General features: G+C 48.1%; 4 protein-coding genes across 7 annotated transcripts; 2 read left to right on the plus strand and 2 right to left on the minus strand.

The window, feature by feature from the left end:
• Positions 1-2,043: 2,043 nt before the first annotated feature.
• LOC306817915 (CCR4-NOT transcription complex subunit 2-like) lies at positions 2,044-8,231 on the minus strand. 4 transcript variants are annotated; one of them, XM_079335172.1, is made up of 15 exons: positions 8,079-8,231; positions 6,254-6,385; positions 6,067-6,139; positions 5,615-5,762; positions 5,319-5,543; positions 5,002-5,081; positions 4,790-4,915; positions 4,517-4,647; positions 4,309-4,429; positions 4,075-4,231; positions 3,614-3,675; positions 3,475-3,524; positions 3,233-3,333; positions 2,903-3,047; positions 2,044-2,729 (listed from the first exon to the last, which is right to left on the minus strand). In XM_079335172.1, exons 2-15 carry the CDS (start codon positions 6,371-6,373, stop codon positions 2,643-2,645), a joined length of 1,626 nt encoding a protein of 541 aa, XP_079191298.1. In that variant the 5' UTR covers positions 6,374-6,385; positions 8,079-8,231; the 3' UTR covers positions 2,044-2,642. The 4 variants fall into 4 exon arrangements, with proteins under 4 accessions (XP_079191298.1, XP_079191297.1, XP_079191300.1 ...); XM_079335171.1 differs by having other exon boundaries at positions 4,775-4,915; XM_079335174.1 differs by lacking the exon at positions 8,079-8,231 and adding an exon at positions 7,802-7,885.
• Positions 8,232-10,665: 2,434 nt separating this feature from the next.
• LOC306817950 (histone H2A-like) lies at positions 10,666-11,501 on the plus strand. Its single transcript, XM_079335224.1, has one exon. The coding sequence runs from the start codon at positions 10,735-10,737 to the stop codon at positions 11,113-11,115; it is 381 nt and encodes a 126-aa protein (XP_079191350.1). The 5' UTR covers positions 10,666-10,734; the 3' UTR covers positions 11,116-11,501.
• Positions 11,502-11,598: 97 nt separating this feature from the next.
• Positions 11,599-12,022, plus strand: LOC306817951 (histone H4). Its single transcript, XM_079335225.1, has one exon. It carries the CDS (start codon positions 11,650-11,652, stop codon positions 11,959-11,961), a length of 312 nt encoding a protein of 103 aa, XP_079191351.1. The 5' UTR covers positions 11,599-11,649; the 3' UTR covers positions 11,962-12,022.
• Positions 12,023-12,601: 579 nt separating this feature from the next.
• LOC306817703 (histone H3.2-like) lies at positions 12,602-13,129 on the minus strand. The gene has a single exon (XM_079334806.1). It carries the CDS (start codon positions 13,071-13,073, stop codon positions 12,663-12,665), a length of 411 nt encoding a protein of 136 aa, XP_079190932.1. The 5' UTR covers positions 13,074-13,129; the 3' UTR covers positions 12,602-12,662.
• Between the last annotated feature and the right edge of the window lie 207 nt (positions 13,130-13,336).

The raw sequence follows: 13,336 nt of genomic DNA on the forward strand, positions 1-13,336 counted from the left end.
GGTCACATGGGTCTGGGTCTGGGGGGGGGGCATGTCCTTGGCGTCTGATGCTGGGCCCTGTAGTCGTGGCACCAGGCCGTCGTTGGTGTTAGAAGGTGATTGGTTGTTTGTTGTTGTTGGGTGTGGTCCCCTGTTTGACCTCCCCATCGTGGTCTCCATGGTAACGGGAAATCAAAGTATTGCATCAGTTAACTGGCGGCCATCAGTGGGACACCTCCTTCTTTCAGGACGCGTTTCTCTTTTTTGTTTTTTTTTTCTAATTTTTCTTAAAAATACTGCCGTGTATGAATGTATATATATCAAAATATATACACACATAACTGTTCATTGGTGCCTCCTGGAAGAAAACTAAAAATAAAGCAAATAAAAGGAAATAATTGAAAATATTTTGAGTAAATTGGGATTTCTATCTGTTTGATTTTTTTTTAAATTAAAAAGAAAACAGTTTTACAATTTTGGAGAAACAGTTTCATTTTCTTCCTGAGACATACACGAGAAGATTGATACCAAACTCATGTACGTTTATGAAATATAAAGCTACTGCTAGCAGCTGCTTAGCTTAGCCTAGCTTAGCATAACAAAAGGAAACTCGGTCAAAAGGAAACAAATCAACCCAACTCCAAAGAAAAAGTACGTTTGTACCTTTCTTGCTAATATCTTATGTGTTTTATGACAAGTTATCTCCATGCTAAGCTATGCTAAGCTAAGCAACTCCTTGTAATCTATCTTATCATTTATGTCACAGAAAGAAAGTGAACAAGTGTGTTCCTCAAACTGTCAAACTTTTCCTTAATGATCCAGAGGGAGGTCACTCCAGCCGTTTGATTGGTTTGACTGTTACCGGGTAGAAAACATAACATGGGAGTTCAACTAAAAGAAGGAATAAAATACCAAAAGTGGAGGAACGGGACACTCCACTGGTGGAGTGGCGGGAGGGGAAATGTAATAAAAAGAGAGAACACAAAGACGGATAATAAGATGGAGGAATCTGTGAGAGCGCAGTGTCAGGAAAAGGGAAGGCTTTTAAAAAACTTAAAAAAACAAAGTGACATAACGCGTTTCCTTTTTATGACCTCACATATTCTTAATTTAGTTCACGGAGAGAAAGTCTGATAATTCTGCGTGCACTCTAATCCTTCTGTTCGGCAGCTGTTATTTTTTTAAATGTAGACAATCATCATTGGAGAATATTAACTTTTAAAACAGAGTCAGCAGCTTGTCCCTTCAAAATAAAACTCAGTCTCCTAAAGTGAAGCTGCTCTTTGTCCCTTCTGGGCCTCCGTACATGTGTGACTGTGTCTGCAGAGACTCTGTCCTCTGACTGGATTTTACTGTTCTGATTTGTTCTGGTTGACTCGGGACGTTTGTGGGCGGAGCTGGTGTGTTTCCTCCAGCCAATGAGAGCGCAGCAGGTGAGTTTAGGAGTGGATACAGCTCAGTGATTGGAGGAGATTCAAAGCGGTGAATATGACGGACATGGACGTAGAAAATCTAATCAGAGTGAAGAGAAACAGCGAGAGGAGAAAGCTGCTTCTAAAACCAGGCTGAACCTTGTCGTGTCTTTTACCCGTGGACGTGAAGTTGGTCCACTTCCTGTTGGACAGGAAGCTGACTAACACCGGCGGTTAGGTGAGCCCAGGAGGAGGGGCCACGTTTAACGGTTGCGTTTAGAAACTGCCACAAAAAATGCTCGTCACCCTAACTTGAAGATTTTGAAGCTTTTGGAGGTGAAACGCTGAACTGTCTCCTGTGATATGCTGACTCAGTTTTATATCTTATTATCACTTCAAGTTAAATGAAGCTCTTAAGTTTCGGGGTACATGGAAGAACATACTAAACATGACTAAATTAAAAACAGAGTAAAACCTCTGACTGCCGATTTAAAGATGGCGGACTAATCCAGGTTTGGATCAGAAGTGACGGAGCTTAAAGAAGCTGCTCTTTCTGGCTGTTCAAACTCAGCTGGTGAAGTTAAAAAGTGGATGAAGAAGGAGCAGCGTACATCTCGGGCGTGGCCACATAACATCCAACAAAGCGAGAAAGGATATTTTTCTTCTTTTATTATGAAATAGTGCTACAATGTACATTGCATGTCCTCTCCTGACTCTGGGCTGTCTGCTGATGTGTGTTCTGACGCTGCGAAAAAAGAAAATTAAGAGAAGAATATTTCCTGCCAGAGGTGGGAGGTGAGACACAGAGTGTGAAATAATTATCCATCCGGACCGGTGATTTTATTCTGAGTTAAAATCGGGGTCTTCTTTAAAAGCTCCTCTAGACAAAAATAGTCAAACTCTTCAGAGCGAATAGAAAGAGGCATCACTCGATCCGATGGACAGTTATTTACAGAGTGTGTGTCGCTGCGTGTGTGCGCGTGCTCCACAAACTGAACCAAACTCATGGAGGGAGGAGGAGGAGGGTAAAATAAAAAAAATAATGAGGTAAAGAACGAACAGAAATCTGAAAAGTTAAAATCATAAAGTCTATCCAGTAAAGAGGAGGAGGCGGGACATCCTCTCCCATCCCGAGTCCTGATTGGCCAGATTCACTTTACAGTGTGTGGAGATGGGGGGGGGGGACCTAGAGGGGTGACGATGATGAGCCAGGAGGGCCAATGGCAGGCAGGCAGGAGGAGGTAGAGCCAATCAGAAGGCCTGCTGGGCAGGATTGTAGTTGAATGTGGAGGGAACGTGAGGTCGCTCTTCTAGCTTGTCGTACTCCAGATGAAACTCCTGAAACCAAACACACACAGTCACACTCTGATATGAAACTGGACTTAATGAAGCCCCGAGTCCTCGGTCTGGTTTGGTCCAGTACGACTGGACACAGCGCCGGCTCCCTCACAGCGTGACGTCTTAGCACCTGAGGCCAGGTGTGTGTGTGTGTGTGTGTGTTGGGTTCTCACCTTGGCCACCTTCCTCCAGTTGAGGCAGTCGAAGAAGTAGTAGGTCCCTCTCTCGTAGGCGTTGGTCTTCAGCGTGGGCTCCATCCCCGGGGCCCGGGTGATCCAAACCCGCTCCTCTTTGTGGTACCTCCAGTCCCTGTTAAACCTGCTCACACACACACACACACACACACACACACACGGGTAAATCACAGCTCACCTGGACGTCTGACATCGTCACACAGGAGAGTGAGTTCAGCTGTGCTCAGATCTGAACCTGTGTGTAACGCTGAGGCGTCTTCTAGGAGCTTCTATCATCGACAGTCTGAGAGCTGAAGAGTGTGAACTTACAGTTCTACTGCAGCCAGGAGTTGTAGTAGGTCTCCTCCGTTCATGTAGTAGAGATAAAAGAGCAGGTCTTCACCATACCGAGACAGTTTGATAGCTGCTAACTGCAGACGGACAAACACACACACACACACAAACACACACACACACACACACACACACACACACACACACACACACACACACACAGAGTGAATGACAGAACAGGACATGAAACTAAGCCGTGTGCCGTGTGAGGCTCCTACCTTGTCCCTTATGTGGATGTTGGTTAAATACTCTGAGGGGACGTGGAAGTCTGCAGGGAGAGAAGCACAAACTTTACGTCAACACGTCACGCTCTCCGAGTCAAAGTTCATGAAGACGGCGAGCAGAGAGCAGACTCACCGATGTCCTGCGGTCGACACGGAGCCGACGCCCACGGAGACGCAAACTTAGGATACAGATTCCTGAGAGAAAGAGAGACAGAAAAGATTCTCAACGTGTCCTCTGATCTGGAGCCATGCTGCGTCGCACATCACGCCCGCCGCCGGGATCCAACTTCGGCCCGTCTCTCGTGTGAGAGCGCTCGAGTTCATTTAAGAGTTGGAAACTTTCCTGAAAAGACGTTCAAACGAAGTTCCAAAGTGACCTCCCATCCCTCGCCTCAATAAACGAGGTCGAGCAACAACGGCGGCTGCATCAGTCAGTACCAAACATGGGCTACGACCGATGAGCACGCTGTTCACCACTCGACACGCCGCACACGTGTGACCGTCCTTCTAACCCTCCACTGACTCACAGCTTCCAGGGACCTCCGAAGCGTGTGTGTGTGTGTGTGTGTGTGTGTGTGTGCGTGCGTGTCGTACTCGGGTGAGTTGAGATTGAGTCCGAGCGTGGTGAGGTCGGAGCCCAGCGCCAGGTGCACCATGCCGGGGTCCGTCTCCGCCGCCCTGATGAACGTCAGCAGGCCGATCATACCAAACTGGTCCGTTACCATGCCGACCGGGATGTTGGTCACACGGCCTGGGACACACAGGCCACACGTTAGCATCGGACTGTTTGAGTCTTTTCTGTGGGTGCGTGTGTTTCTGCCGTCTCACCGTCAGGAAGCACCTGAATCCCTTTCTTCTGCTGGTTGTTGTTGCTCGGAGCGGCGCTCTTATCGCCCGGAAACTTTGGACCGTCTGAGGTGGAGGTGGACTTTCCTGATGAGTTCAGATTCTGAGTGAACAAAAAACAAAGAGAAAAGGTGAAAATGCAGCTCGACAGATTGAGCGAGAAGAAGGGGAGAAGGAGGGCGTGTCTCACCGCTTTGCTGTCCTCGTTGGTGCTGGTGGGGTCTTTCGTTTGGTAGTTTGACCCGGGGAGAGCTGGGAAATCCTCGTTATGGATGGAGAAGTCCTGCGACTGCTCACTGGACGGCTTGGTTACCATGCCAACTGTGAACACAGAGCGAGAGGAGAGGAGGCATGGAGTCATAACGCCATGGAGACACACGTTGGAAATGTACCATCTGTCAACTCTTCAGTTTTCCAGATATGTAAAAATAAAGAAAAAAGCACACACAGAGGTTCCTCTCACCGTAGGGAGCCCGACCGGCCAGCGGGTTGAGCAGCGGGGTTGGATTGGAGCCCCCGTCCCTCCGACTTCTGTCTGCTAAGGCGGGGAAATCTGACAGGTCCAAACCCGTCACATTCTCACTGCCGTCTGCAGGAAACCACACGGTTCAGAAAACAAAACGACGACGACGACGACAGAGACAATGCAGAAGAAGCTCAGAGTGCGTTTGGTACCTGTGCCGTTGAAGATGTTGTTGGAGAGAGAGTTGTTCATGTTGTAGCCTGGATTCCTGTTCACACCGAACCCTGACATACTGACACACAGGCGGAGAGAGGCCGGATCATTCTCAACACTTCCTACAGAGAGCACGCTCAGCGCCACACCACCACGCCGAACAAACGCTGAACACGCCGAACACAGAAAGCTGCTCGGGGTCAGTCAGTCACTTCCTGTCTGATGAATTCTCTGAAAACTTGTCCTGAAGTGAAGCTGCAGAGGAACAGACCTGTGTGTGTGTGTGTGTGTGTGTGTGTGTGTGTGTGTGTGTTACCTGTTGATGGTGAAAGGCTGCCGTGCTTGCTGCTGTTTGGGCATCCCGATGATGCTGGGTGACGACCTGCTGGGACTCCCCATGCTGCTCCTCCCCGTCCCCACTCCTCCGGCCCCTCCCCTCTCCACTCCGACTCCTCCCACCATCCCTGGCGACTGACCCGTCGGACCGCCCACCTGCTGGCTGTGGTTCAACACGCTGCGGCTGCTCATGGGCAGAATCCCCCTGCCGGACGGGAAAAAGGAGCTGTAAAGTCTGAAGATTAGGAGGAGGAGGAGAAAGTGGACGCCATTTACCTGCTCGGCGAGGGAGGCGTGTGCATTGTTCCAGAGTTGGGTGTACTGGCGTGACTGGGGAGCTGACTGCCCGATTGGTTCAACCCACTTCGACTTAACTGAGGAGCTGCACTGCTGTTCATCCCACGCATGGGAAACCCCAACGCACCTGAAACAAGACGGACTCGTGGTTACTGCTCCTGAATGCTCTGGATTTGATTGGACCAGAGAAGGTAGGCGGGGCTTAGAAGGCCGTTTTGGACGCCCCTGGGTTTGTCAGATATGAGAGCAGTTATCAGGTGAACAGGTGTTGCAGCGATGGAAGCGTGCAGTGGAACTGCTTCAGATAGAGTTAATATCAGCAGTTAAAGGCTGATCATGTTTGTTTAAAGTACAGACAACATGAAGGAAGCCTCGAGTACCACAGAAAAAACGTGTGTGCGTGCGTGCGTGCGTGTGTGTGTTCATCTTACTCTGTGGGCCATATAAACTGGCTCCGAGCTGTGACAGTTGACCCGTCGAGGAAGCAGAGGAAGACGCCAGCATCTGAGGACGACACAAACACAAAGACATCCTTGAAGATCAGGAAGGAAAAAAGGAAATCTGTGCGTGTGACTTCTCACAGCAGCTCCTTTAAATCTAAGTGTTCTGCACACTCACGTCTTTGTCAGGCCGGTGTGGAGGGAACATGGACTGTTGGGTGTAGTAGAGGCTGGAGTCGTCCGAGTAGTCGCTCTCTACCCCTCCCTCCATAAACTTCTTCCGGTTAGCACCAAACATACCGCGTGTCACCTGAGGGAGCAGACACAGGGACAGGTTGAAGACAGGAAGCAGCTCTCACGACGCTGCACGCGGCTACAGAAGGAATCTTTGTGATCAGAAACCTGCAGAGACATTTATGATGTAACCATAAAACACCTGGGCTCCTCATCTACATCAAATCTCCATTCAGTTTACACAGATGACTGGAGGATGGTATCACCACGCTCTACTCACTCACTCACAACAGGCCCAGTTCCCCCACTGGCTCCAGGACGAACCGGGTCAGCACGGGTTACCTAGTCTACACAACGCCACGATAAAACACGTGCATGGCTTTACATGACGAGGAAGACAGACAGAAGGTGACAGCTACTTTACTGACTCTGTGGCTCTTTTGGAGCTGTATCTTTATTGTTCAATCCTGACACAGACGGAACACTCTTAATGACGGCTGTCCACGTCTCGTGTTTGAACTATAGCGTGCCCAAGCAAACTCGGGTCAGAGGAAGTGAGCTGGACCCTTCGAGGCTGAAGTGTGCTCGGGCGCTGTACAGACCGCCTACTGTGAGTCTGAGAGCGAGGCGCCACACTGACATCCAATGAAGTAACAGCGCCTGTAAAATACACTCTAAACCAATAGAATTAATGCAGACATTATGTTTTATCTCATTTCAGATACTGAACTGAATTCTCATCTGTGAGTATTATTGAATCAATATATGAAATCGTTATCAGAACTGATGGTGAGACAAAGAAGTGAAGTCAAGCTGAACCGTGAGGTTCTTAATGAAACATGAAGAAGAGATGTTAGAGAGCAAACATTCATGAAGCTTCTTTACATGAGGACGTTCAATGGACACATTCAGAGACCTCTGACTTAAAGATGTTGGTGAAATGAAGCACACAGTCCGGATGACTTTTGTTTACTGGAGTATTTTACAGTCAGCTAACTGAACTGAGCCCAGTTTAGCATCTGCACACTTTCATTTTCACATTAATGACGCGTTTAAGAGTTTAAGAATTACTCTAAACTTTCTGCAACCTCGTTCAAAAGCAACGCTGAAGCTGCGGCAGTGTCGCAAAATGCTAGCTAACTTAGCCGTTAAAGCTAATGCTAGCTTCGATCATTTTGCCCGTTAAACATTAATTTAAAGAAAGTCTACCCGCTGGTTTGAGCACAGCGCTGTGTTAGTGTGTCTATTCTACTCTTGAGCCCGATTAAAAACAACAACTTTAATTTAATTAACCTGAGAGATAGAACGTTAGCAGGAACTACTGCTAACCGACTAGCTCTCTTGAGCTAACAGCTAGTTCCATATGAATGCATTGGAGCGTTAGCATAGGAGCTAATGCTCGAGCTGAGCGGCTAATAGCGAAGTTCAGCTCATTATATGTGATTTTAGCAGTCAGATCTTTCACTAGTAGACAGATAACTGCGGCTCGTACTCGGTTTAGAAGACAAACCCCTGGCCAGGGAGCCAGCGGGCACACAGGTTTTTTTCTCCGGTTTTGGGCCTGCTGCGCCTCCGTCGATTAGCTCCCCCAAAACAACAACAATAAGAAACGAAACCGGGATGTCTGGCGTGATGCGGACTCATCCGACCTCTCCCCTTCAGAGTCCGGCGCCGCTGTGACGCCAACATAGGAGCAGTGTGATGTGAGTGCGGTTGTGGTGGGTCGTTGTTAAGAAAAAGGAAATTTAAGGAGTAAAAAAGGAGCTTACCGCATCAATCTTTCTTCCCCGCTACAATCCAAGATGGCCGACATCACTTGGCCAATCAACGAGGATGCTGGGATGCCTTTCGCCTCTGACCCCAGAGCCTCCATCATTTACCCAAACCCAGAGCCTCCATCACTTTACCCCAGAGCCTCCATCATTTTTATCCCAGAGCCTCCATCACCACTCCACTTTACCCTTAGAGCAGCACCATCTTCTTTAATCAATACAGCTGCTGATGTAAATGTTAGGCTGATCAGTGTATAATATATACTGTATAATAATTAGAACATTAAACCTCCTTGTCCTCCTTTTCAAACAGTCTCCTGTGCTCTGAATGAAACATCTGTGCTGTGCTTTCCAAATATATAGACTATAAATACACCCTGAGTGTCATCCCTGGTGTGTCCCTGCAGGGGGCGCTGGAGTTCCTTGTGTGTTTCTGCTGGGGGCGCTGGAGTCCCCTGTGTGTCCCTGCAGGGGGCGCTGGAGTCCCCGTGTGTCCCTGCAGGGGGCGCTGGAGTCCCCCGTGTGTCCCTGCAGGGGGCGCTGGAGTCCCCCGTGTGTCCCTGCAGGGGGCGCTGGAGTCCCCGTGTGTCCCTGCAGGGGGCGCTGGAGTCCCCCGTGTGTCCCTGCAGGGGGCGCTGGAGTCCCTTGGTGGTCTCCGTGCTGGAAATGCTGTCTCAGGCTAACTTTGAGTCAAGCTAACGACAGGCTGAGAGCTGAGGCGGGTTTTAAGCCTCCTGACAAACCGTTACACGGCGCCCACCTGTCAATCAGCTCAGCTACACGCCTTATTGTGAATAACTCTGATCCTTCATCCAATCAAAACTGATGAGTCATCAAAACATTCCCCCCGTACAGTGTGTGTGGATGGAGACATGAGCTAATCACACCTATTTGGTTTTTTGAAGCAGGCTGTAAACATGTTCATGTCTGCTGTAAAAACAGGCTGTTTGAATGGTTGTGAGCTCTGCCTCAGCCCGGTGCACGCCGGCCTGGCTCTCACACCGGACGAAGGAGCGACTAGCCTATTTCTTCAGCTTCGGTGGTATTGATGCTCCTGCTGACAATAAGAGTCCTAACATCCCACCTGTGAGGGCTCAGGAGGATCCTGTAGTCCGGCACCAGGTGATCAAACACATGCCCATACCCAGGGTCGCAAGCGTCACCAAGCCTGGCATCCCTCCTGTCACACCTCTGGATCCAGATCTTTTAGCGGCTCAGGTCATCCCGTTGTCAGAGAGCATCCAGCTCCTCTTAAAGCCAGGGACCATGTCAGGACCAGGCTCCCCTATGCCCACCAACAACCCACATCTGGAACCACCGATCCTGGCTGAGACGTCCTGAGGCACCCTGGCTTCATCTCACCCCCCCTCTGCACTTCTTCTTCCCCAACCGATGTCCTCATCCAGTGACCCATAGGGACCAGAATCCCTGGATTGTGGTTAATGTGTGCTGTGGGCTATGCTATTCGGCAGGTAGACCCGTTTATGAATCCCTTTGATACAGGACCAGAGCTCTGCCAGCCCCGGACCAGACCGACCCATCATACAGGACCAGAGCTCTGCCAGCCCCGGACTGACCTATCAGTGCACTCAGGTGCTTAAATGGGGAAATGTCGACACCTGCTGTTCAGTCTTAACCTCCAAAGGAGCCGTTGCAGTATTGTTGAGTCAGTGAGCTTTATTCTAGTGTTTCTTTAAAATACCCACAATACTGTGCAAAATTAAATGTAAAACTATCCATTCACCTGCACCTCCAAATCAAAACAAATGAGGATGGATGAGGTCACACAGTCATTAAAAAAATAAAAACCTCTATTCACATGTTGATATATATATATATATATACACCTTATAGACAAGAGGTACTTTCCAAAGTATTTGTACTTTTCTGGACATCAGGGTCTTTGTGTTAATGTGTTACTTGCATGTTATTTTACTTATTTATAAAAATTCTGGTATGATGTCATGCGAGTCCACTGGGTGTCTGTGCTGTGTATGTTGTTTGAGCCTCTGTTGTGTCTCTATGTGACAATAAAGTTTTTTGAATCTCAAATCTACTGTAAAAAATGACGTGCAGTTTCATACAGTTTAGCCTTCTGTCACATCAAGGTTGTGGTTACCTTGATGGTCATTACATTTATCTGAGCAATGGCCTTCCTGTGTGATCTCAGCAGGTGTTTATGTTGTATCACAGCCGTCATAAATGAGGTTGTCTTGGAGCTGTGTAAAAACAACTTTTATTCCCCCAAATGGGCAATTAGTAACAAAGCTCATCCCACTGAATTTCATGAACATACTAAAACCTTAAAAGTATTAATGTAGTCTATTCTTAATACAGGTGAATACATCTATCTGTTGAGAAAAATCTAATCATCAATTTTAATATGAAAGAAACTAATTTAAAGTGAATTCTTGTTTACATTTTATTTCCGTTGCCTTTTATTTTGAAAATCCCCCGGAAAAAATCGCAGCCGGAAATTGTATAATAGCTCCAGTAACTTTACAAAAAAACCCTGAGCTCTGATTGGACGATAGCACATACGATACGCCTGGCCAATCAGCGACCAGCTTGGTGGACATATAACGAGATTTAGAGAGAATTTGGAGCATCCACGAACTCACGTCTTCTCCTTGAAGAAACAACAAACCTGAACATGTCTGGAAGAGGTAAAGGCGGAAAATCAAGAGCAAAGGCGAAGTCTCGCTCTTCTCGTGCCGGGCTCCAGTTCCCCGTCGGCCGTGTCCACAGGCTGCTGAGGAAGGGTAACTACGCCCAGCGGGTCGGCGCTGGAGCTCCCGTCTACCTGGCGGCTGTGCTCGAGTACCTGACTGCTGAGATCCTGGAGCTGGCTGGAAACGCAGCCCGTGACAACAAGAAAACCCGCATCATCCCCCGCCATCTGCAGCTGGCTGTCCGCAACGACGAGGAGCTGAACAAGCTGCTGGGAGGAGTGACCATCGCTCAGGGAGGCGTGCTGCCGAACATCCAGGCTGTCCTGCTGCCCAAGAAGACCGAGAAGGCTCCGAAGAAGTAGAGACGCAGATACAACTAAACCAACCCAAAGGCTCTTTTAAGAGCCACCCACAAATCCCCGAAGAGTTTAATCCTCGTGATAAAACATGTTATTAGTACAAGTGAAGACATAATTTACTATCACTGGTTACACGCAGCTCCATTGAAAATATATATAGTTGATTAGGTTAATTTATCGGTCCTTATGTCCTCCAAATAATCAATGATACATGATAAACTCCAAGGCTGTTCTGGGATATAAAGAAATAAAATTTAACATGCCGTAAACTAACAGAACTGTCCTACATGTAGCTATTTAGATGATGATTAAGTAGGGCAAACTGTGACGCCCAAACCTTCAGTAGTCTTGTGAAGCCCCAGCTGTCAAAGACTCGTACTCTGGTGACGTCATGTCTAGGATCCGCCAAGCGAGAATGTTGGCGGTTTTAGCGCGTGCTATGTCACTCCTCTTACGTCCGCAGTCAGACTTGAAATAGAGACACTCTGGAGACGTGGGGCATCAGTTAGTCTTTGAAACAAAACTGAATCTATCAAAATGAGTGGACGCGGAAAGGGAGGTAAAGGACTCGGTAAAGGGGGCGCCAAACGTCACCGTAAAGTCCTCCGTGATAACATCCAGGGAATCACCAAGCCAGCTATCCGCCGTCTGGCTCGCCGTGGCGGAGTGAAGCGTATCTCCGGTCTGATCTACGAGGAGACTCGCGGTGTGCTCAAGGTGTTCCTGGAGAACGTCATCCGTGATGCCGTCACCTACACAGAGCACGCTAAGAGGAAGACCGTCACCGCCATGGATGTGGTCTATGCTCTGAAGAGACAGGGACGCACCCTGTACGGCTTCGGAGGTTAAATCTGACACCTGAACCAACAACTGTAAAAAACCCAACGGCTCTTTTAAGAGCCACCCACCTGAACTCAAAAGAGCGGTTTCATATTTAGCTATACAATTATGTACATACACCCAACATCCACAGCTGTGGTGCATATTCACTTCAATATTTTCTGTTTCACAGACTTAAATAATAAATAAACATAATACAAACAATATTAAATTTATAAACTGCATCTGCTACATGACAGCAACTAAATACATACAACACGTGAAAAACATACATGAGCAATACACTTACAGAAACGAAAATAAAACTGCTCTGGCATATTTATAATTTTAAAGGCAGTTGCATATGGCTCTGATGTGATCGAAATCTGTAGTAGTAGTCGAGAGGTTGAAGCAAACTATTTTCATATTGTTGAACCTGAATAGATTACCTGCTTTGCAAAAACGTCACAACAAAAAGCTACCTGAGCCATTGTTTACATGTGTCAAATTAAAAAAACATTCTTTTGCTGAGGATAAGATGTAGTATATTATGTTACTGTTCTGTCAGTGTATGCACTGTGTTTCTTCCAGTGAAAATGGATATGTTGAATAGATCATGGAGCACATTAAGTATAGATGAGATTGAACATGTCTGTATGGATTTGAGCCCTCAGTTTGATGTGGTGGCTCTTAAAAGAGCCGTTGTGGTTTTCCTGGTGGGTGTCGGGGGTTTAAGCTCGCTCTCCACGGATGCGGCGGGCCAGCTGGATGTCTTTGGGCATGATGGTGACCCTCTTGGCGTGGATGGCGCACAGGTTGGTGTCCTCGAACAGGCCCACCAGGTAAGCCTCGCTGGACTCCTGCAGCGCCATGACGGCGGAGCTCTGGAAGCGCAGGTCGGTCTTGAAGTCCTGAGCGATCTCCCTCACCAGGCGCTGGAAGGGCAGCTTACGGATCAGCAGCTCGGTGGATTTCTGGTAACGACGGATCTCCCTCAGAGCCACGGTGCCGGGCCTGTAACGATGGGGCTTCTTCACTCCGCCGGTGGCTGGGGCGCTCTTACGAGCGGCTTTGGTGGCCAGCTGCTTCCGGGGAGCTTTTCCTCCGGTGGATTTACGGGCGGTCTGCTTGGTTCTTGCCATGTTTCTACACTTTCTACTTTCCTTAAGTCAGGGGAAGAAGGTATGACTTTCACCCCGCGCTGCCTCGACTATATAGCCAGAGTGTGAGCGCGGAATTCTCTGATTGGACGAGAGCGTGCACGTGATACAGCCAGCCTCTATTTATTTCCCTCTCTCGCGCGCGCCTCAGGGCAAACGGCTGAGGAAATTTAAACGTTTTAATAAAAAAAATGCTAAAGCAGAGCAAATAATACAATTACAATAGTTCTGATCAACAACTCGGG

Source organism: Symphodus melops (assembly GCF_947650265.1).
Source record: "Symphodus melops genome assembly, chromosome: 22".
Classification (NCBI taxonomy): domain Eukaryota; kingdom Metazoa; phylum Chordata; class Actinopteri; order Labriformes; family Labridae; genus Symphodus; species Symphodus melops.